The sequence below is a fragment of the Marmota monax genome, unplaced genomic scaffold (genome assembly GCF_021218885.2).
Source record: "Marmota monax isolate L192 unplaced genomic scaffold, Marmota_monax_Labrador192_F-V1.1 WCK01_AAM20220418_F8-fsc00474, whole genome shotgun sequence".
In the NCBI taxonomy this organism is placed as follows: Eukaryota; Metazoa; Chordata; class Mammalia; order Rodentia; family Sciuridae; genus Marmota; species Marmota monax.
In genome coordinates this window covers 1-21,827 of record NW_026692897.1, presented here as the reverse complement: position 1 = coordinate 21,827, position 21,827 = coordinate 1, and the positions used below count along the sequence as shown (strand labels likewise).

Genomic DNA, 21,827 nt, shown 5'->3' with positions numbered 1-21,827 from the left:
GTTGCCCAGGTTGGCCTCAACTGGAGGTCTCCCTGCTTCAGATTCTACTAGTGGTCAGGATTACAGGTATGCACCACCACACAGGCTTCCAGTCCTCTTCTGACATCCAAAACCAAGTCTGATGGGTTTAGGGCAGTGGCTCTCAATGTGTGGTCCCAGGAGTTATTAGAAATGCATCGCCTAGGGCTGGGGATGAGCTCAGTGGCTAAATGTTTACCTAGCTTTCATGGAGTGCTGGGTTCCATCTGCTAGCAACACACGTACACACACAACCATCAGAACTTAGAAATGTAATTTTCAGGTCCTATTCACACCTGCTGAAACAGAAACTGCAGTGTGTGTGTGTGTGTATGTGTGTGTGTATGTGTGTGTGTGTTGGGGGTACTGGGGATTGAGCCCCAGGGATATCCTGTTTTTCTTTTAGGTTTAAAAGGCCATTTATTAATCTTAAATATTTGCAACTCATGTATGAAAATACTTACCAGTTTAGGGGCTGGGGTTGTGGCTCAGTGGTAAAGCTCTTGCCTTTCAAATGTGAGGCACTGGGTTTGATCCTCAGCACCATATAAAAAATAAATAACTGAAACAAAGATTTTTTTTTTAAAAGGAAGAAAGAAAGAAAATACTTATCAGTTTATTACCAATGGACTATTTTGTTTGAAGGAGACTTCCCCTGTTATATATATATTAGTTATAGGTAGAAACAATACCTTTATTTTATTTTTTTGTGGTGCTAAGGATTGAACCCAGTGCCTCTTGCATGCTAGGCAAGCGCTCTACTTCTGAGCCACAACCCCCTTCCCCTGCCATCTTTACCACTTTTATTTTTGATGGCTGAGAGGTCCAGGTTATTTTTCTAATTTTTTACATTCCCCTTTCTAAATATTTTGGATCAGGTCATCTTGCTGTTCTAGGAAATTATAATGACCGCCCATTTATAGTCTTCCCACAAAATTTTCCATCTCTGTCTTACTGGGGTGGGATTTGTAATCTCCGCAATTTAGGAGGCTGAGGCAGGATGATCACAAGTTTGAGGCCTGCCTGGGCAACTCTGTGAGACTCCATTCAAACAACAACAACAAACCAAAAAGAGCTGGGGATGTAGTTCAATGGTAAAATGACTCTGGGCTCAATCCCCAGTATCAACGGAAAAAAGTTTCCCATCTACAAAAGGAAGGTCCCATCTGCTTTCTTAGCCACTGCCACATTCCAATACAAATAATGATGACACTAAGCTTCAATAATATTGGCATATATTATTGCAATAGAAAAAGTGCAAATATATAGCAATGATTAAATAACAGAAAACAATTGAAATTTCTTTAAGAAACAGAATAATAGGGAACATGGAAGTACAGCAAGGGATATTTATGAAGAATATATCAGAGTCTTGATATTTACATTTAAGTAACAAAATCTCCTCTATGCTAAGTAGTTTCTTTGTATACACTTTATTAGGCCACCAAATGAAACATTTGAATGCTTTAAGAAAATTACTATGTTACTTTATAACATATTTCAACATGGTTCTAAAGTGTTCACAATGCTACAATTTATTTCTTTTTTTTTTTTTTTTGGTACCAGGGATTGAATCCAGGGGCATTTAGCCATTTAACCATGAAGCTACATCCCCAGCCTTTTTATACTTTTTATTGAGATACTCTTGCTCAGTTACTTAAGTAATGAAGATATAAAAAAAAATATTGTCGTGCATATCTTGTTGACATTTTAAAAATCCACAAACAAATGATCTGAAATCTTGTCTAGAGAAATTGTTCCTAAATACTTAATGTTTAACTATGGAGGACTCAAGCATGTCTTGAGGATTATTATTATTATTATTATTATTATTATTATTATTATTATTATTATTATATTTTATATACTTTTATGCAGTGGGTACTAAGGATGGAACTCAGTGCCTCACACATGCTAGGCAAGCACTCTACCACTGAGCCACAACCCTAGTCCCATGCCATGATGTCTGAGTTTTTAAAGTGTCTTCAAAGCAAAACAAAACAAAACAAACAAACAAACAAACAAAAAAACCACTTCAAAACAAGACTTATTTATTTATTTTGGTATCAGGGATTGAACTCAGGGGCATTTAACCACTGAGCCACAATCCTGAGCCCTTTTTTGTATTTTATTTAGAGACATGGTCTCACTGAGTTGCTTAGGGCCTCACTAAATTGCTGAGACTGGCTTTGAACTTTTCATCCTCTTTCCTCAGTCTTTTAAATCGCTGGGATTACAGGCCTGCACCATTGTGCCTGGCCAACAAGCCTAATTGAATGTCCTTAAATGCTGTTTGAAAATGTGATGTTAGGGCTGGGGTTGTAGCTTAGTTGGTAGAGTGCTTGCCTTGTATGCACAAGGCCCTGGGACAAGGCCCTGGGTTCAATCCTCAGCATCACCACCAAAAAAAAAAAAAAAAAAAAAAAAAAAAGTTATGCTAAGGGAATGGAAACAATACAGGCTGAAATGAGTACAAACATTTTTTGTTTTTTTTGAGAGAGAGAGAGAGCGAGAGCGAGAGCGAGAGAGAATTTTTTAATATTTATTTTTTTAGTTTTCAGGGGACACAACATCTTTGTTTGTATGTGGTGCTGAGGATTGAACCCAGGCCACACGCATGCCAGGCGAGCGCGCTACCGCTTGAGCCACATCCCCAGCCCCAAATATCTTTTCAACACAGGTTTTAATTGAAAAGGTTTGTGAACTAATGGGATTCTTTTCCAAGGGCATGCTGGAAACACTGAAAAATAACATGAGAGATCTGGCAATATTTTCTCAGGCAACTTCTCATCCTATTTCAGTTTCCTGAAACATCCCTGGTTAAGTCTCTTGTGATTAAAAAGTCCAGACAAGCTTTTATAAAAGTCCATCAGGTTCATCATTAAAGCTGAAGTCACACACTAGACAGAGGTGATCTGAAGGGTAATTGAAGGATGGAAGCCCATTGGGTCCAATCTGTTATTCCTTAAGTAAATTGAGAGCCAACTCTACTGTCAGCTCTTTTTTTTTTTGAATACTAATAATCCAAGGTGTGCAGGTACTCTGAGGTATGAATCTTCTAGGTAGTGTACTGTCCATCATCACTCAGAAGCTTGTAGGTGCTATTAATATTGAGACTGGAGGAAGAGAAGTGTTTGTGGACCACTTCTTGGCTCTGCACTGAAGTCCCCAGGGAAATCTTCTGCAGGTTCTGGAGAAGGTCACAGCCCTGAGGCAAATGAAACAGCTCCCAGCCAGTGCATGTTTTACAGTGGGTAATAGTGATGCTGAACTCTCTGATTCCTTGTGCTCTAGGATCTCTGCAATGGCCACCTGATTGATTTTTCATGTCATGATTGTCAGCCTAATGTTGGCACTGTTGATGAGCTTGAATTGGGTTTGGAGGAAAAATCAGGAACAACCATCTGGTCCATTGTCATGTTCAATTTCTGGAGAAGGTGACCAGGAGTTCAGCAACTGGGGAGCACAGAGCACTGATAAAGCAGGTGCTATCATGAGGGAACTGGAGGGGGGACCTGGGGACCCTTCAATGGTACAGTTGGGCTGAGACTCAAAACCCAATGCGTTCTACCACTGAGCTACAGCCCCAGTTCTTTTTGGTTTTCATTTTGACACAAGGTCTAGCTGAGCTGCCTAGGCTGGCCTCAAACTTGCTTTCCTCCTGCCTCAGCCTCTGGAGTAGTTGAAATTACTGGCATGTACCATTTCAGCTAAATATATTTTTAAAATTATTTTAAAATTTTTGGTATCAGGGATTGAACCTAGGGGTGCTTAACCATTAAGCCACACCCCCAGCCCCTTTTTATGATTTATTTTGAGACAGGGTCTCCCTAAGTTACTGAGGCTGACTTTGAACTCACAATTCTCCTGCCTCCACCTCCTAGGATTACATGCATATGCCAGGCATATACCACAAATATATATATATATATATATATATATATATATATATATTTTAAACCTTAGGAAACTAGGCCTGGTGGCAGATACCTGTAATTTCAGCAATTTTGGAGTACGCAGGAGGATCACAAGTTCAAGGCCAGCCTGGGCAACTTAGTAAAATTGTCTCAAAATTAAAACTCAGTGGTAGAGCCTGCCTAGGTTCCACCCCCAGTAAGAAGAATAAAAGAGAAACAACAAAAACAAAACCATTTGGAGTTGTCATCATGGGAAATATAGACCTTTGCTTCACTTCCTTACATTTGTTTTAAGCTTTATAGAGTCCCAGTTCTTGGGCAGTGGCCCACATCAGGGGCCCCAAACCTGCAGGGCCTCCTCTGAAGCTTTTTCTCTCTGGCAATCACACAATGCCCTGGAACCAACTTTTTTTTTTTTTTTTAGTTGTTATTGGGCCTTTATCTTATTCATTTATTTATATTGGTGCTGAGAATTGAACATGAATGCAAGGCAAGTGCTCTACCACAGAGCCACAACCCCAGCCCTTATATGTATTATTAAAGCAGTAAAAGTCTTTTTTTTGGGGGGGGAGGGGTGTGGGGGATAAGCAGAATGAGAGTGTGCTGCAGCTGGCTCACCTGGGAAGCCCTGTAAGGAGGGTAGATATCATAGAGGAAAGGGTTTGGGACCAGGTGTCAGGGGAGTTGGGTTTTCTCTCCCACTCTGCAGCAAAGGTCATTCTTCTGACCTCCATTAATGAAAATAGACTCTCCAAAAATGGGCCTGGACTCCAGTGCCTCCTGTGCAAAATAAATTATCTTGATCAAAATAATTAATAATAGCCAGGCATGGTGGCCCACCCCTGTAGTCCTAACTACTTGGGAGGCAGAGACATGGTAAATTCAAGGGCAGTCTGGACAACTTGGTGAGACAGTGCCTCAAAATTAAGTTGCTTAGCACCTTGCTTTCTGCAGAGGCTGGCTTTGAACTCATGATCCTCCTACTTCAGCCTCTCAAGTGGCCGGGAGTACAGTTGTGCAATACTGCACTCAGCTTGTTTGTGTAATCTTGACTTGTTCTGTGAGCTTCAGAATTTTCTGCTACAGATCAGCAATGGCAACCTTCTTGTGCTGGTCTGGTTTCATTCACAGAGTCTGTGTGGAGGCCGCCATCTGTGGTAGAGGCCACCAGCCTAAAAGTCTGGCGAGGTTGCTTACTTCGAATCTCTTGATTCTTTAGGCAGTTGCCTCCTGTCCTGGTAGACATGCAGCAGCCTCTCAAGCTATTTCCATCACAGTGGAGTTGGTAGAAGCATCAGTTATGGATGAAGACCTGGTGGGCTTGAATGTATAGCTGCTGCCATCTCCTGCCCAGATTTCCTGTTAATTTGATAATTTAAGGAGATTAGTTTTTGAGGCTTCTGGCTTGCCCCCCATTACTATGCAAACTTCTTGCCCTCTTCATCTTTGGTGGCACTTGGATCTGCTGCACAACAGATTCAGAGCTGTAGGATGGGCAGGAACACCATCAATCTCAGCACATGTGGTCTGACTTTCCAGATCTGTTTCAGGTCCTCCATCTGTCCATATTTTCTCAGCTTCATGTGTGGACACTGATGACCTTGTGCAGTGGTGCTGAAAGAGATACTTCAAGCCTTGGCCAATTGCATTCATGTTCTCCAAAGCATACGGGCCATTTTAGATAACTTGCTCTGATTCTGTCTACTTTCAGAACTTTGTATCTCATAATTTGCCTCCAGGATCAGGGTCCTCCAGGATCAAGGTCCAGATATTGCCTAAAGGCTCCATCAGTAGACTTAAGATACTTATTTGTGAAAAAAAGGAAAAAAAGATTAGGTAGGTTTTTAAACAACAACTATGCTTGAAGCTGTGAGATTGCCTACCCTCATCACTCTTCCTTAGCACTTTGTTTTTTTCTCTTGTGGTGTCATGGGGATTGAACTCAGGACCTTGTGCATATGAGGTAATCATTCTACTCACTGAGCTACACCTCCATTGTTCCTCAAGTACATCTAAGGATGTACAGGAATCCTGTCAAGAAAAGACACGGGGCTGGGGATGTGACTCAAGGGGTAGCGCGCTCGTCTGGCATGCGCGGGGCGCTGGGTTCAATCCTCAGCACTACATAAAAATAAAACAAAGTTGTTGTGTCCACCGAAAAATTAAAAAAAAAATAAATATTAAAAAAATTCTCTCTCTCTTTAAGAAAAAAAAATGCTTTAAAAAGTATGTCAGAGGGCAAGCCCAACGCGTTAGACACTCCTCTCTGCGCAGCTGCTACTTAAGCAACAGAGTGACAGAGTGAGGTCAGTGTTCCTTCACTCAACCACAGCCTCTGCTCATGCGGTTTTTCAGAGCACTTTGAGTTTTTCGCCACCGGTCCGGTTTGCTGAAGGGGTGGCAGACTCGCGCAGTATGGGGCTCAGTGGTGTCCGGCTGCTCCCGGCCTTGGTTGTCCTCTGTGCTCCCGTGAGTGCCGCAGTTGGTGAGTAGGCTCCTTGCGGACCTTCAGAGCTGTGAGATTCCAGGGTTGCGGGCTGGTTCCAGCGAGAGCTGAGCGTCCCCGGGGCTGACGCGCTCAGGTGCACGATCCCTGGGTGGAGGAGGGGTGTGGTGCTGGACTGGACGCAGCCATTTGCCACCGAACCTCAACTCCGCTTTTCAAGGTTTCCCCCAGCCTCCTGGTCCGGCGACCTAGATCGGTGCTGCACCTTGCCGCTTCTTTGCCCTGTGGTTGGTTTTCGCACTTTTTTTTTTTTATTTTTTACTTCTGACGCTGCGAGCTCCCGGGGCTGTCTCCCAGGTTGCTCCTTTGAGCAATATTCATGGGGATCGCTTCCCACCCGTGTTGGGGAAAAGTTTACAGGCATCCGAAGTCACTGGAGTCCTCAGTACCTGGAGTTGAGGGTCTTCCTTTCCTCCTGCCAGGAGCTGGTAGGGACATGGCCACAGCCGCTGTGGGGACTGTGGCTTCACCCAATGCTCGGGAGATTAGAGGCTGAAGACTTTCTGGGCCAAGAGATTCTTCCTGTGATTTCTCTCAGTTCCACCTCATTGTCCCCTGGACTCCTGCTGCCTGGGGGGAGGGGGGTCTTCTCCCCTCTTGCACCCCCTTTACCCTAATATGAGCTTGTTCGCTACCAGACATTCCTGGGTTCCAGCTCTCCCTCCTTAGCCTATGGTAAGGAAGCAATGAGGAGAGAGAGAAGTCCCCACAGCATTTGTGCATATAGATGGTGCTAGGAATTGGACCTAGGTCCTTGTACACCCTAGGCAAGCACATGGTCAGTCTTTAAACCGGAATTGTAAAGGACATTTTCCTCTTGCCTCTGTGAGCTCCCAGTTTAAAACCTTTCTCCCAGCAGGGCACTGTGCCTCAGGCCCCCAATCCCAGCTACTTAGGAGGCAGAGGAAGGAGGTTGGCAAGTTCGAGGTCAGCCTAGGCAACTAAGTATTGCCCTGTCTTAAAAAATAAAATACAATAATAAAAATAGCTAGGGATATAGCTCAGTAGAACACATTTTTAAATGGAGTCACCTTGCTGTGCTATAGAAAGAACATCAGAACTTACTCCTCCTATCTAACAAACTTTGTGTCCATTGATCAATGTCTCTCCTTTTCTATTTACTCTCACACTCCAAATCCAGCCTCTGTTAACCACTATGTACTTTCTTCTTCTGAGTTTCAACTTTTTAATATTTTACATTTAGGTTAAAGCATTTTTCTTTCCTTGCCTGGTTTATTTTACTTAATTCCTCTAGGTTTGTCCATGTTATCCCAAGGGGAAATTACCCGTTTTTATAGGCTGAATAGTATTCTATTGTATGTGTATGTCACAATTTTGCTTTTTTTTTGTTGTTGTTGTTGTTTGTTTGCTTTTGAGACTAGGTTCTACTATTTTGCCTGGACTGGTCTTGAAATTCTGGGCTCTTGTGATCTTCCCATCTCAACCTCCTACAAAACTGGGGTTACAGGTGCCTGCCACCATGCTTGGTTAATGCCAAAGTTTTAAGATCTATTCACCTGTTGATTGTTTCCATGTCTTGATTATTGTGAATAATGCTGCAATGAATGCTGATCTTAATTCCTTTGGGTATACATGCAGTAGTAGGAGTAGTGGGATTGCTGGATCATAGAATAATTCTGTTTTTAGATTTGTGTGTGTATGTGTGTGTGGAGTGTGGGTACTGAAGATTGAAGCCAGGAGTACTCTACTACTGAATGACATTCCTACCCTCCTCTCCTTTTTTTTTAAAATTTATTTTTATTTTGAGACAAGGTCTCCCTAAATTGCCCAGACAGGCCTTGAAATTGCAATTCTCCTGCCTTAGCCTCTCAAATCTATGAGATTACAGGTGTGTGCCACTCTGCCCAGCTGTTTTTAGCTTTTTGAAGAACCTCCTGTACTGTTTTCCAAAATGACTTACTAAATTACACCACCAATAGTGATCTGTTTTCTCCCCATTCTTGCTGACACTTATCATTTTTCATGTTTTGACAATAACCAATCTAATAGGTGTGCAGTGTTATCTTGTTTTAGTTGCATTTGCATTTATTCATATATCTGTTGGTCACTTGTATGTCTTTTTTTTTTTTTTTTTTTTTGGTACTGAGGATTGAACCCAGAGGTGCTTAGCTACTGAGCAACATCCCTAACCCTTCTAATTTTATTTTTATTTTGAGATAGGGCCTCACTAAGGGCCCACTTAGGGCCTGGAGAAGTTGCTGAGACTGGCTTTGAACTTGTGATTCTCCTGCTTCAGGCTCCTGAGCCACTGTGATTATGGGCATGAGCCACCATGCCTGGCTGATTTGTAATCTATTTTGAAATCTGGTATTGTGACACCTCCAGTTTTGTTGTTTTACTTTTTTGGTATTGGGGATTGAACCCAGGAGCACTCAACCACTGAGCCACATTCTCTGTCCTTTTTGAGACAGGGTCTCGCTAAGTTGCTTAGGGCCTTGCTAAATTGCTGAGGCTGGCTTTGAACTCACGATCCTCCTGCCACAGCTTCCTCAGCCACTGGGATTACAGGCATGTGCCACCGCACCCAGCCAGCTTTGTTCTTTTTGGTGAAGATTACTTTGGTTATTTGGGGTCTTTTGTGGTTTCATATGAATTTTAGGACTTTTGAAAATTTTTCTGTGTGGAATAACATTGAAATTGTGATAATTCTTTCCTTCCCTTCCCCCCCTTCTTTTCCTTTTGTGGTGCTAGATGGAACCCAGGGCCTCATACATGCTAGGAAAGCGCTCTACCATTGAGCTGCACTCCCAGCCAGATGGCCCTAGGGTTCTGATGGAGCTTGAGCTCCAGTCAGTCTTCTCTTCGTCCCCATTGCAGGGGCCCTAATGCTGACAGCCACTGGCACAGTGCAGGGCACCGCGACCTCCCTGCCATTGTCAGCATGACACCCTCCTTCCCGCTCCAGTGCTGGCACCTGCTCTTGGCCCTCGCTCTCAGTGGCCTAAACCTCACCCTTGAGAGCCCTCCACACTGCAGCCTGCAGGTGCTGGATGGTGTCTGTCCCTCTGCATCTCTCCACTGTGGGAACTTTCTCTGTTCCCAACCCCTGCCTATCTGTTTTGGACCCTCACCAACTTGTATCTGTCACAAGCCCCCTCTTGTGGGACCCTTACAATCACAACAGCCACCCTCATCTGCCTTCATCCAGGGCACCCCCTTGTTGTCACCACCACCCAACTTCTCTCAGAGTCACCTGTACCCCATGCCTATCCTTGCTCTGTCCACTTATCTCTCTTGTCCTCCCATCTCCCCTCCCCACCCAGCCCAGAAAAAGTTTCCTGATCTACCACTCCTTGACCTTTTTTCTCCTCTTTTCGTTGCTTGACCTCAAGGGCTCTTGTTCTTGACACCACGTATCCCAATCCTTGTTTTCACCACTTAGTTAGTCCTGGTATTCTTCTAGTAATGCCTCTCTCAGCAGCAGCTTCCTCCTGGGATTTTGTTGTTGTTGTTTGTTTGTTTGTGTTGGGAATTGAACCTGGGGTCTTGTGCTTGATAAGCACACACTCTACCACCAAGCTACACCCCCAGATCTTTGTATATTCTGAACATTACTTTCTCATTAGACACGTGATTTGCTAACAGTTTTTCCCATTTTAGGGGTTACCATTTCCATGGGGGGTGCTTTTTGTGTGTGTATGGTGCTGGAGGTTGAACCCAGGGACACTACATGTGAGTTATATCCTCAATGCTTTTTTAAATTTTATTTTGAGACAGGGTCTCACTAAATTGCTGAGGCTTATGTCCAACCTGCAATCCTCCTGCCTCAGCCTCCCAAGTAGCTGGGATTACAGCCATGCCCAATAGAACATTTTTTCATGGGTCTTGTTTTTTTTGGGGGGTACCGGGGATTGAACTCAGGACTGGTCAATCACTGAGCCACATCCCCAGCCCTATTTTGTATTTTATTTAGAGACAGGATCTCACTGAGTTGCTTAGGCCTCACTTTTGCTAAGGCTGGCTTTGAAGTTGCTATCCTCCTGTCTCAGTCTCAAGAGCCACTGGGATTACAGGTGTGTGCCACTGCACCTGGGCATGAGTCCTCTTTGTGTACAGACATATTTAATTTTGGTGAGTCCAATTTATCAAATTTTTTTTTGTTTGCAGTCTGTGCATTTTTCTATCTATGAAAGCATGGTCAAACTCTAAGTCATGGAGATTATTCCCAATGTTTTCTTCTAAGAATTTTTAGTTTTAGTTTTTAAGTTTAGGTTTTAGAGTCACGTTGCATTAATTTTTTTCTTTCTTTATGTGTGTGTGTGTGTGTGCGTGCTGATGGTGGTGGTGGTGGTACTGGGGATAGAAACCAGGTCTCTTTACCATTGAGCTATATCCCCAGCCCTTTTTTTATTTTATATTTTGAGACAGGGTCTAACTAAATTAATTGCTGAGGCTGCCCTCAAACTTGTGATCCTCTTACCTCAGCTTCCCAAATAACTAGAATCACAGATGTGTGCCACCATGCTTGGCTTTTGGCCTTTCTTTTTTCCTTTTTCAGTGCTGGAGATGGAACCTAGGACTTTGTCTTTGTGCATGCTAGGCAAGCAGTCTACCACTGAGCTACATCCCAGCCCTGAGTTAATATTTTTGTATGGGTTTAGTAGAAGGTCCACCTTCCTTTGTTTGCCTGTGACAATTTAGTTTTCCCAGCCCCCTTTTGTTGAAAAAAATATCAGGGTTCTTTGGGAACACTGCTGCCTGCCTTCCTCAGGGGACGATAATGGGACCAGTTACCTCCCTACCTGCTTCCCCATTATGCCACTCTTGCTTTTAGACTCAGTCTACCTTTCACTTCTCTGTAGGGTAACAATCCTACTCTAGACTCCTTTCTGGTTACTAACTCCAGCCCCTCTGGTCCCTCCAGCTCTACCTTGTCCATGAGGGGCCTGCACAGAGGCAGAATCTCCTCTCATCTCCCGTGCAACTGCCTGTGCTCCGCAGCCCTCTGGCCATGAGTCCTTCCTTCCATGCTGGGTTCCGCCTGGGCCCTCGCTGGCCTCTGGCAAGCTCTGCTCTGTACCTCTGGCTCTCCTACTCCTGCCTTTCCCCTGCAGGCCAGCCTCTGCCCTGGATTCCCACATGTACTCTTAGGGAGCCTGTGTCCCGGCCTTGAGCCCTGGCCTACATGCCTGCCCATCTCCATTTCCCCTCCCTTCACCCCTCACTTTTCTCTCCTTCCTCTCTAGTGTCCTATTTTTGTTGTATTAGAAATTCTTGGGGCTGGGGATGTGGCTCAAGCGGTAGCGCGCTCGCCTGGCATGCATGCGGCCTGGGTTCGATCCTCAGCACCACATACAAACAAAGATGTTGTGTCCGCAGGAAAAAAAAAAAAAGAAATTCTTCTTCTTGGTTTTTGTCCATGTGAATTTTCTTTCTTTCTTTTCTTTTTTGGTACTGGGGATTAAACCCAGGAGTGCTTTACCACTGAGCCACATCCCCAGCCCTTTTTATTTTTTATGTTGAGACCAAGACTCACTAAATTGCTGAGACTGACTTTGAATTTGTGATCCTCCTGCCTCAGCCTCCTGAGTCACTGGGATTACAGGTGGGCACCACCAGGTCCAGTTGTCTATGTGCATTTTCTGAATCCGCACGGTGGTCAGGAGAGCAGAAGCTTTGGGTTGAACATGGATGATGCAGTCATTTCCAGGAAGAAGTGTCATTCATTGTTGTTTCTTCCCCAGGAGCCCACAGTCTTCATTACAACCTCATAGTGAGATGTCAAGGTGGATCTGTGCTCTCAAGGTTCTTTGCTCAGGGTCGCTTGGATGATCAGCCCTTCCTGTGCTATGACAGTGAGAGAGGCAGCGTAGTGCCCTGTGCACTATGGGCAGAAACAGTCCTGGGACCAGAGACTTGGGACACAGAGACCCAGGACTTGTCAGAGAGTGGCAAGAATCTTAGAGTGACCCTAGCAGATATCAACTTCCTGAAAGAGGAGAAAGGAGGTGAGTGTGGGCAGGGGCAAGGGTGATATGAGGATTTCTCCATGAAGGATGAGAACAGAGAGCAGGGATCTGTCCCTTTTTGTAGCATAGAGCATGGGATTGGTGAAAAAGCATCATCTCATGATTTTTGTCTTTCCTTCCTTCCAACTGAAAATTTAATCATGATACTGAAAAAAGGAAGGCATGGAGAGAAGGAAGGGAGTTACAAAAGCAAGAACACATATCACACACTACAGTGCTGCTATTTGAAAAGAGTCACATAGATTTGTGCATCAGATAGCCCTGAAGATGACAGTGGCCTTGTCCAAATCAGTGTATTGCATTCCTAAACTACATTTCAGATAGAAGAATGACCTGGCTGACATCAATGTCCTGCAAAAGGTGCCAGATGAGCTGACCCTAGCCAGAGCTGAACTGGAGATGCTGACTGAGAACCTGACGGAAGACTTGGCCTATCTGAAGTAGAATCAATCATGAGGAGGCCAAAATTTAATTTTTTTCCTCCCAGACCTCAAAATTAAAACATCAGGTTTGCAAATTTGGAGATAAAACACGACCTGTGTAAGTGGCCATTTGTTTTGGATGTGCCCGTGCATGTATATTGCTGCTACTGTTGTTTTTAATGGTTCTTACTAAGGTTTAATTAATCAGAGACACATTCTGATTTTGTCATTTTCATTATAGGTAATAAATTAGGTAATAACAATTTTAACTCTCTTGATTTAGTGATTTTGAATATATATATATATATATATATATATATATATATATATATATATATAATTTCAAAAGTTAGAAAATAAAGAAGTCTACCAATAACATAAAATGCTATCCGTGCCACACATGGCACTCTGATGGACCACAGTGTATACCAGTGACTGGTGTAGAGAATAGACACTGGCAGTAAGTTTTTACACAATTTTCAGTGATTCTACCAATTCTGCAGGATTAGACACTTCTTGCAGCCCTTGACTTAACAGCTGTAGATGAAATCTCTCTAGCAACTTGCATACCAAGCTTCCCCTTCCTGTACAGACAGGATAGTGGATTCTCTAGAAGGAGGGTTAACCAATCCTTCTGGCCCTTAGACACAGCATATAGAGTCCATGGTCACTTAAATATCCTGTGAAAATATCTTTAGTAGTTATTTTGTTGTTGTTGTTGTTGTTTGATTTAGTGTGCCCAAGAACATTTACTTTTATTTGTTTTAATTAGTTATATGTGAAAGTGGAATTCATCTTGACACATCATACATAAATGAAGTACAAATTCTCATTCTTCTGGTTGCACATGATATAGAGTTATTCTGGTCATGTAATTATATTGTAATGGGCCAGGCTATATGGATAATAACCAATCAGACTCCATTTTGCCCTGAGACTCCACATCATGTAAGAAATGCTTCTCCCAGGGAAATCTCCACCTCTACCCATCAACAGTTGCTTAGCATAGCATGTTTGGCAACACAAAATGTCAATTCTTATACAATGTAAAAGTGTTTTCTTTGTGGTTCCCATTTTTCTTGGACAGTGTGTTCTGTCAAAGATTGATTATCTAGATATTAGTAACCATTCTTTACCATGTACATGACATTTTTGTCCATGCTGGGTGAACAAACAACAACAAGAAGTAGTAATATTGTCTTTAAAGTTACCAATGCAGTTTCGTTTCTAGGTCATCAAACAGTTGTTGAAAAAATGTGAATGTCTATAAAATGTCTACTATCCATTGTTTCTAGGATTTTTCCTCAATTGAAAAAAAAAAACTGATACTGTTCAGTGCACTTCTCTGATATCTTTGATTTTAAAAATAAGTAAATTTTATTTAACATATATAGAATTAATTTTAAATAAGTTTGTTAGAGACATCTAATTGGCTTACAAAGTTAAAATGTTAACTGCTAAATATAACATCAAGTACTCTTGACTCCTAAATTTTATAGGGTAACATACTTAAACATTAAATGTGTTTTCCTAAATTGATAAATAAAAGAATTTAAAATTACTTTGTGTTGTCACTAAAAATGTGTTTTTCATTCTGCTTATGATTTTAGATCTCATGACATTTGTTTATGGTTTTGAATTATACAAACAGCCACTTATTCTTTAATGTGGTTTTGGACTACAAAAAGTGTACTCATACCCCGGGTGGGGGTTGAAGGGTATAGACTTGCAGCCTACCTATCCCTTGGATGGTGGATCTGGACTACCAGCTGGTGAATAAAGTTTCCATCTCCCGCTTTAAAATCAACTCAGTAATTTATTGCAATGTCACCTTTACAATATATGCACATAGAGTAATAATTTGCAATTCATTCTGCTCTTCTTCCTCCCTTCATACCCCTCTCCCCTTTCACTCCCCTTTGTCTAATCCAAAGTATCTCTATTTTTTCCTAGCTCCACTTCCTTATTGTGCATTAGCCTCCACATATCAGAGAAAAACATTTGGCCTTTTGTTCTTTGGGATTGGCTTATTTCACTTAGCAAAATATTCTCTAGCTTCATTCATTTACTGATAAATGCCATAATTTCATTCTTCAAGGATGAGTAATATTCCATTATGTATATGTATTACATTATCTTTATTAATTCATCTCTTGAACAGTACCTAGTTTGGTTCCATAGTTTGTAACTGCTTTGCAAATATAACCTCATGACATCTTCACCTTATCATTGTTGAGAAGGTTCATTTACTAGGCCCATTTGCTGGATGAGAAAACGGAATCTCAGGGAATTCCACCTAATTATTCAGAGATATTTTGTAAAGCAGAAATACAAATCTAGTTCCATCAGCACCCCCAATGCATTCTACTTCTACACAGTTCATGGCTGACCTTATCTTACCCACAATCCATCCTGAGCAGGTCCCAGAAGGAAATCAGGCTGGCTCTTCCCAGAGCCCTCTAGACAGAGGTTGGCCTCCTCCACTCTTAGTGTTATTTTTTCTCTGATTGCCTGGCTCCTCTCCAGGCTCTTCAAGCTGTCCTCTCCCATCTTTGTTGTTCAGTGACATCACCTGTCATTCATGTTTTTATAGACCTCTGAGGAAGAGAAAATCCACATGGATTTCAGAATGGCTCAAGATGTAAATGACTGGTCATAATTGGACACCCTAAAAGGGGATGGTATTGATGGCACAGGGGTATAAATCTCATGATGGGCCAGAAAACTCATTTACAGAGCAGCCAAAGGTTTATGTAGATCCATAAAATGGCCACAAACAACCTGAACATCTAGGTAGTAACTCATCTGGAGCAGTCATAACCTCTTTCTGCTGGAGAAATATCAGTGGCTTCTTTTGGAATTGAATTAGGTGTGAAAAATAGCTCCTATGCCATTTGGCTAGGAAAACTGGTAATGATGATGAAGGTGATAATGCAATAGCTTATATTCATAGACCACTTTGCATACATTATTTCATTGAATATTCACAAAGTCCTTTCACTGACTGTCCTAGTCAGTTCTAGCTGCTACAACTAAATACTCGAAGCTTAAGAAACATTTATTTCTCCCCATTTGGGAGGGTGTGAAGTTCATGGTCAAGGTACTGATAGATTGAATTCTTGGAAAGAGCCCTCTTTTTGCTCATAGCTGGCTGCTTCTCACTGTATTCTCACTTGGTGGAGAGCAAGTAAGCCCTGGTCTCTTTTTCAAATTCTGAGAACACTAATCTCATCTTGGGAGACATGCCCCCCTGGCCTATCAAAATCTGATTAGCTCCCAATGGCCCCACTTCTCATGCCATCGCATTGGCATTAGGGCTTCAACATCAATTTGGAGGAGACACAAACATTCAGTAGGGAATGCACTGTGGAGGCCTGGGCATATTCTGTATTTTCTCTGTGCTTCTGCTGCCTCATAAAGAAAAAGGATGGTAATAACTCCTGATCAATGTGCGTGTGTGTGTGTGTGTGTGTATGATTACATTGAATTAAAAACAGGGGATTAGATGATATATGCAAGTAATCCTCGATTTAAAAAAATGAATATACAAACACAGGTATCAAAATAAAAGCTGAAACCAAGTTTAAGAAAAAATTTCAGTGTGGGAATAGAACATTTTATCCTCTTCCTGGGAAATATTGAGTTTTTTCCTGATGATATCAACTTTTTAGGAGATCTAATACATATTTATGAAATTTAACATGATAATTTAGAAACAATGATATATGCTTATATTATACATGTATTACTTTATTCTGATTCCACATTTTAGAAATCAATTTTTAAATAAAACTCATCATAGTCCTCTCTAACATTGGTGTTTTTTTTTACCCTCTCCAAAACAAATTTGGAGTCTTAAAGGCAGTTTCCAGGACTTGGGTTCTGTTCCCTCTAAGGCGAAGGAAAGACAGGTCCTTGTGAATCAGGATGATCTTGACAAACCACAGTGAGGCCTTCATGTGGCTTAGTATATTTGCAAGTTCATCCTACAGGTGTATGTTTGCGACCACCACAATGTGTATTCCTTTTAAATGACTGAACAACACTTGTACACAACACTATCCATAGACTCAAACCCAAGGCCACATTCCAAGGAATCCTAGCAATCTGTACTTTCTATCTGATCTACCCTAAGCATGAATTGCTGATTTAATAAGAAATAAAAGAAGCAATAAAGACTGTGTTTACCTTTGTTAGTAGAAAATAAAGAGTTCGGCCAACCTCAGACTCCAGGACCCCTCAGGTGTGGCCCACAATTGGTCACCCTGTCCATCAATGCAGTTAGTACCCTGACTCCAGAGGCAGGCATGATCTAGGAGGGTGTGCATTTTTCTTCCCTATGCAGCAGGAAATGGTGACTGAAAGAAGAAACTGAGAATTTCCCAGCCTGTAAGCCTGTGGGGAGGCCTATGGTGGGGGACATAAACCCATCTTCCAGCCATTTTCTCAAAAGCACTATGATTTCATGACACTTGGGAAGTGAAGGAGCTTCTGGTTCTGGCCACTCCAGAGGAAAGTTCAAGATAAGTGCCAATTCAGCTGTGTGGCATGAGGAAGGACCTATACACTGAGCCCCAGGACCATGTTCTTGGCAACCCAACTCCAACTTTGTCACCCACTGCAAGTCTGTGCTGCACTGGCCCATCTGGTGATTCATTACTTCCAGGACCCTGATTCCCAATGCAGCCTACTGGGCAGCACCTTGAACTGGGTTCAGAAGGATGCAATGCCAGGAATTATCCCACCAGGAGAGATGAGCACTGCCACAACCTCACCCAGCGGCCTTCACTGATTACTGCAGGTCCAGTGGACCCAGAAAAGGCCATGGGCAATGGAAGGGGCCCAAGGAGCACCCAGTTGGGACAACAATCCCAGGTGAGGCTCCCTCCAACCTCACTCCTCCAGGTCCCCACTCACTGATATTTTGCCCAGTTCAGAAGCAAGCCCAGAACTCCACCAGTGAGGAGGAGGGACAGTTCTTAATAGCTGAGCATGGAGGAGCATGCAGGGCTGCTTAGTGGGTTATGGGAAGCTTGAGCTTGAAACCTCACAGCTAACTCTGGCAGGGTGCCCTTCCATCCAGGAAAAGCCAAGACCCATGACAACTGGAACCTCCAAAGAGTGAATGCTGAGATTGGACTGGTGAAAGGTAACATATCTTACACTGCAGGAACAGTAGGAGGCTTAGTATTGTCCCCAGAACAGCTAAGCAATGAAGACAGTCAAAAAAGTGGAGAGCTGGGGTTGTGGCTCAGTTGCAGAGTGCTTGCCTAGCATGTGGGAGGCACTGGGTTCAATTCTCAGCACTGCACAGAAATGAAAAAAAGGCCTGTTGACAACTAAAAAAATAAATTTAAAAATTGGAGAATCTTGATAACCAAAATTCAAAGAAAGCAACCCAAATATGAATAAAACTCGATTTTGTGAGCACACACCTGGGTTTTTCTGGTTTCCACAAAAAGAGAAAGGACTGTGCACAGAGGGTAGCATTGCCTCCCAGCCTGCCCTGCTGAACCCCTCAGCCAGACTCTGGGGGATGCCTTAAATGCATTCTCAGCAGCTGTTCCGTCCACTGTTCCCAGAGGAAGTGCAGGAAGACACACAGGCCATGATCCCAAAGCTGCCACCACCTGCAAATGCTGCTCAGCCAAGAAACTTGCCCCCCAGCAGTTCCCCTTCTGACTGGCCAGGCCCAGGCAGGACAGAAGACAGAACTCTGACAGCTCAGGGGCGGGGCCATGGGCTGAGGGATTCTTGCCATTGCAAGAGCTCCTGGCTGTCAAACTAAGCCCCGCCCACCCTCACCATAGCAACGCTAGATACAAACACTAGCTCACACCTTCAAGGGAGGACAAGGTGTCCTTGCCTCACCCTAGTCCGCACGTGCTCCACGCCCCAAGAGCTACCTTCAACCTGCAGCAAGAGCCTGCTCAGCCCTCTGACTGCCCCCACGTCCATCGGAGTTCAGCCCATCTGTGCTGCCATCCTGGCTGCCTCTGGGGAGGGGCAGGGTCGTTGCACCAGTCTGAGGGGAGAGATCCCTGGCCTTGCCATAGCTGCCACCCCTCAAACCCAGCATCTACAACCCTTCCGAGATGATCCGGAAACCTCACTGGGTCAGGAGGTGGACCAGCGGGATCTGAATCACATCCCAGTGTCAGCACTCAACAGTCCCCCAGGACCCACGCACGCACCAGGCACGCAGTTCCCTTGCCTATTTCTTCTGCATCTGGTGCAAGCACGCGGACTTTGCACGAGCATGCAGACTTTGCACGTGCATGCAGACTTTGCACGTGCATGCTGACTTTGCACACGCACGCGGAATTTGCACGCGCGCGTCCGTTGCTGGCGCAAGCCTGCCTCTTGCCCAGTATTGACGGTTTTCCTCACGTGCTCGCCTGTTCTCCACTCATTCCTTCCTCAGCCGCGCCCTGGCAACAGGTCTGACAGCCACTTCGCCTGAAGCTGCGTGAGCGGCCGAAGAAGGCCTTCTGCGATGGCCGCTAGAATTACCCACTTGCGCCTTCGCTAAGACTGCTATGGAGACTTCCCACAGCAAGTGTTGTCCCTCACCCCTGCCCCCGGCGCTGAGTGGCAGAGACCTGCCAGAAGGGTCCCACAAGAAGCCCGGTCATGGGCCTCGCCGACTTCCCTCTACTGGTTGGCCACTAAGGGCTTCCTGGGCTGGTGGCACCACTCGCAGGTCATCTTGCCGCCATCCTGCAACTGCTTCTCAGCGGTTGCGAAAAGTGCCTGCTCGGTGCTTTTCCAGGGTCCTGCGGACCCTTGGATCTTTTCTCGGAGACTTGGATATTGCCTCCTCCCTCCGCATGCCAGGTCTCCTGAGGAGGACGCTGCTGTCAACTGCAGCTTTCATGAATTCCTGCATCCCAGGCCGCAGACTCAGACAGCCGCCTTGTAGGGTGCAGGGGCAGGAAGTGGCTCCTTGCCAGCTTCCAGCACCCCAAGAACCCTGCCCAGGGAGGACTGTGATCACAGCCCCTGGAGACAGTGGCCAAGTGGTGGCTGAGCAAGCAGAGCACCCTGTAGATAGAGAACATCAGAGGGGGCGCCCTCAGGTCACTGGGAGAGCATCTGCTTTTAGGCCCCTGGGGGCCCATAGCGGTGTGCCTGCCTTTGTGCCCAGGCCTGGGCCTCTGTGGAGAAACCTCTGCACCCAGAGCTCCCAAGACAGAGCTGAGAGCTCCTGGGCCATCTGCATGAGCTCCTGCCCCAAAAGAAACCCCATCAGCAGCTCCTACAGCTCCACACGAGGTCTCCAAGCCCTGAAGAGGAGGGCTCCAGACCCATCCAAGGGGGAGCCGCCCCTGGAATGTTCTTCACCCCCAGGGATTCCCCCAAAGAAGGCCCAGGGTGAGAAGGTGGCAGAAGGCAGGGCGGGACACCCATTGCCCAAGAAGAAGTCCTCACCCACGGGAGACACCAGCAGGCCACGGAAACGCAAGTTTCCTCTCCTGCAATGCCGCCGAGGGGAACCTCTGAAGCTGCCACCACCTCTGTTAGTGGCCCATCCAGTGACTGCTGAGGACCTAGACAGGGAGAAGAAGAAAGCTCTGCAGCGCATCAACCGTCTTCTGATGGGTGAGACCCAGGCCATTGGGAACAGCTGTGCCATGGCCCCACAAGCCCATGGGGGGGTCCCCTCTCCACTGGGAGGGGCCAGGCCTCTGCCATCAGTGGGCCTCAGCCAGACCTTTCCCCATCCCCCCAGCAGCACAACCATGGTGGCCCACACCCCAGTGTGGGTCAGCTCTGCTGTCTCTTCCCAGAGCCATCCTCCCATTACCAATCTTACAGGACCGCTCTCCCCAAGCCTGCCAATTGCTGCTTTGGCCCTTCCTCCCAGGCCCTCTCTCAGCACATTGGCAGGCTTGGCTGCACAGCCAGTGGCCCCCTTTGGGGTCACACCCTTGAACACCACTATGCCTTCACAGCCCCCACATCTGGGGCCTCCCTCCACCTTGGGTAGGAGCTTCCGGCGCTCTCACCAGGGCCCAAAGCCCTACTGTACTCACAGGCCCTCACCTGTAGCAAGCTCCAGCTCTCCAGCTCGAAGGGTGCGAGGACACATTCCGCAGGGTAAGCAGCCTCTCACCCCTGGAGCCACTGTCCCACCAAGTTCTGGGGTTCCTGGTGGGATGAAGCCTGGAGCCCCTAGCTTAGTCAGCTGTCATCAGCTTGGACACGTGGGAGCTCCAGGTCCAGGGGCAGCTCCAATGCCACCCTTGACTGTGGGCCCAACAACCTTGGGCAGCCTAAACTACTCAACCCTTGGGTCTGACAAACAGAGAAACTCCACTGTGGGTCCTCGTGGTAGCACCCAGACACATTCAGTGACTTCAAAGGCAGCTGGGAGGAGAGACTTGTCCTTGGGTCAGACATCACGCAAGAAAAGATCAAGCTCAGAAAGTAGAGAAACCCCCAAAAGTAGAGAGCACCATGGGGCAAGTTTGGGAAATGACACCTCCAGTGCCCCTAGCCAGAGCACCACCATGGCACCCAGAAAACACACCAAAGAGGGTAAAAAAGGGCAAGGAAAGAGTGGAGTTCCTACCCCGAGTGCCATTCCTCAAAGCCTGCCCATCCAGAAACACCAAAGCTTACCTCAGGGGACAAGCACTCCCACTGAAAAGGGTATCTCTAGTTTGCCTTCAGTCCCTGGGACATCAAGGAGATCAGAGAGCCCAGACTTGCTTCCTGAACTCATGTCAGCCTTTGGGGCCTGGTGTAGCTCCTCCCAAAGAGGAGAAACCCCAAGCACCAGGCAGCAACAAGGAGCAATGTTGGAACAGAACACCTCCAGTGCCCCTAGCCAGAGCACCACCATGGCACCCAGAAAACACACCAAAAAGGGTAAAAAAGGGCAAGGAAAGAGTGGAGTTCCTACCGCGAGTGCCATTCCTCAAAGCCTGCCCATCCAGAAACATCAAAGCTTACCTCAGGGGACAAGCAC

The 21,827-nt window shown here is 45.2% G+C and overlaps 1 protein-coding gene and 1 long non-coding RNA gene across 3 annotated transcripts; one reads left to right on the top strand and one right to left on the bottom strand.

Moving 5' to 3' along the window:
• Nucleotides 1–6,227: 6,227 nt before the first annotated feature.
• LOC124096819 (MHC class I polypeptide-related sequence B) lies at nt 6,228–14,414 on the top strand. Of its 2 annotated transcripts, none has more exons than XM_046450827.2 (3): nt 6,228–6,420; nt 12,147–12,410; nt 12,752–14,414. In XM_046450827.2, the coding sequence occupies exons 1-3, from the start codon at nt 6,351–6,353 to the stop codon at nt 12,805–12,807; spliced, it is 390 nt and encodes a 129-aa protein (XP_046306783.1). In that variant the 5' UTR covers nt 6,228–6,350; the 3' UTR covers nt 12,808–14,414. The 2 variants fall into 2 exon arrangements, 1 of the variants encoding a protein (XP_046306783.1); XR_006853023.2 differs by lacking the exon at nt 6,228–6,420 and adding an exon at nt 11,850–12,007.
• An 839-nt stretch (nt 14,415–15,253) lies between these two features.
• Nucleotides 15,254–19,237, bottom strand: LOC131424416 (uncharacterized). Its single transcript, XR_009227375.1, has 2 exons — nt 17,042–19,237; nt 15,254–15,450 (listed from the first exon to the last, which is right to left on the bottom strand). It is a non-coding gene; the product is annotated as an uncharacterized LOC131424416 (long non-coding RNA).
• Nucleotides 19,238–21,827: the final 2,590 nt, after the last annotated feature.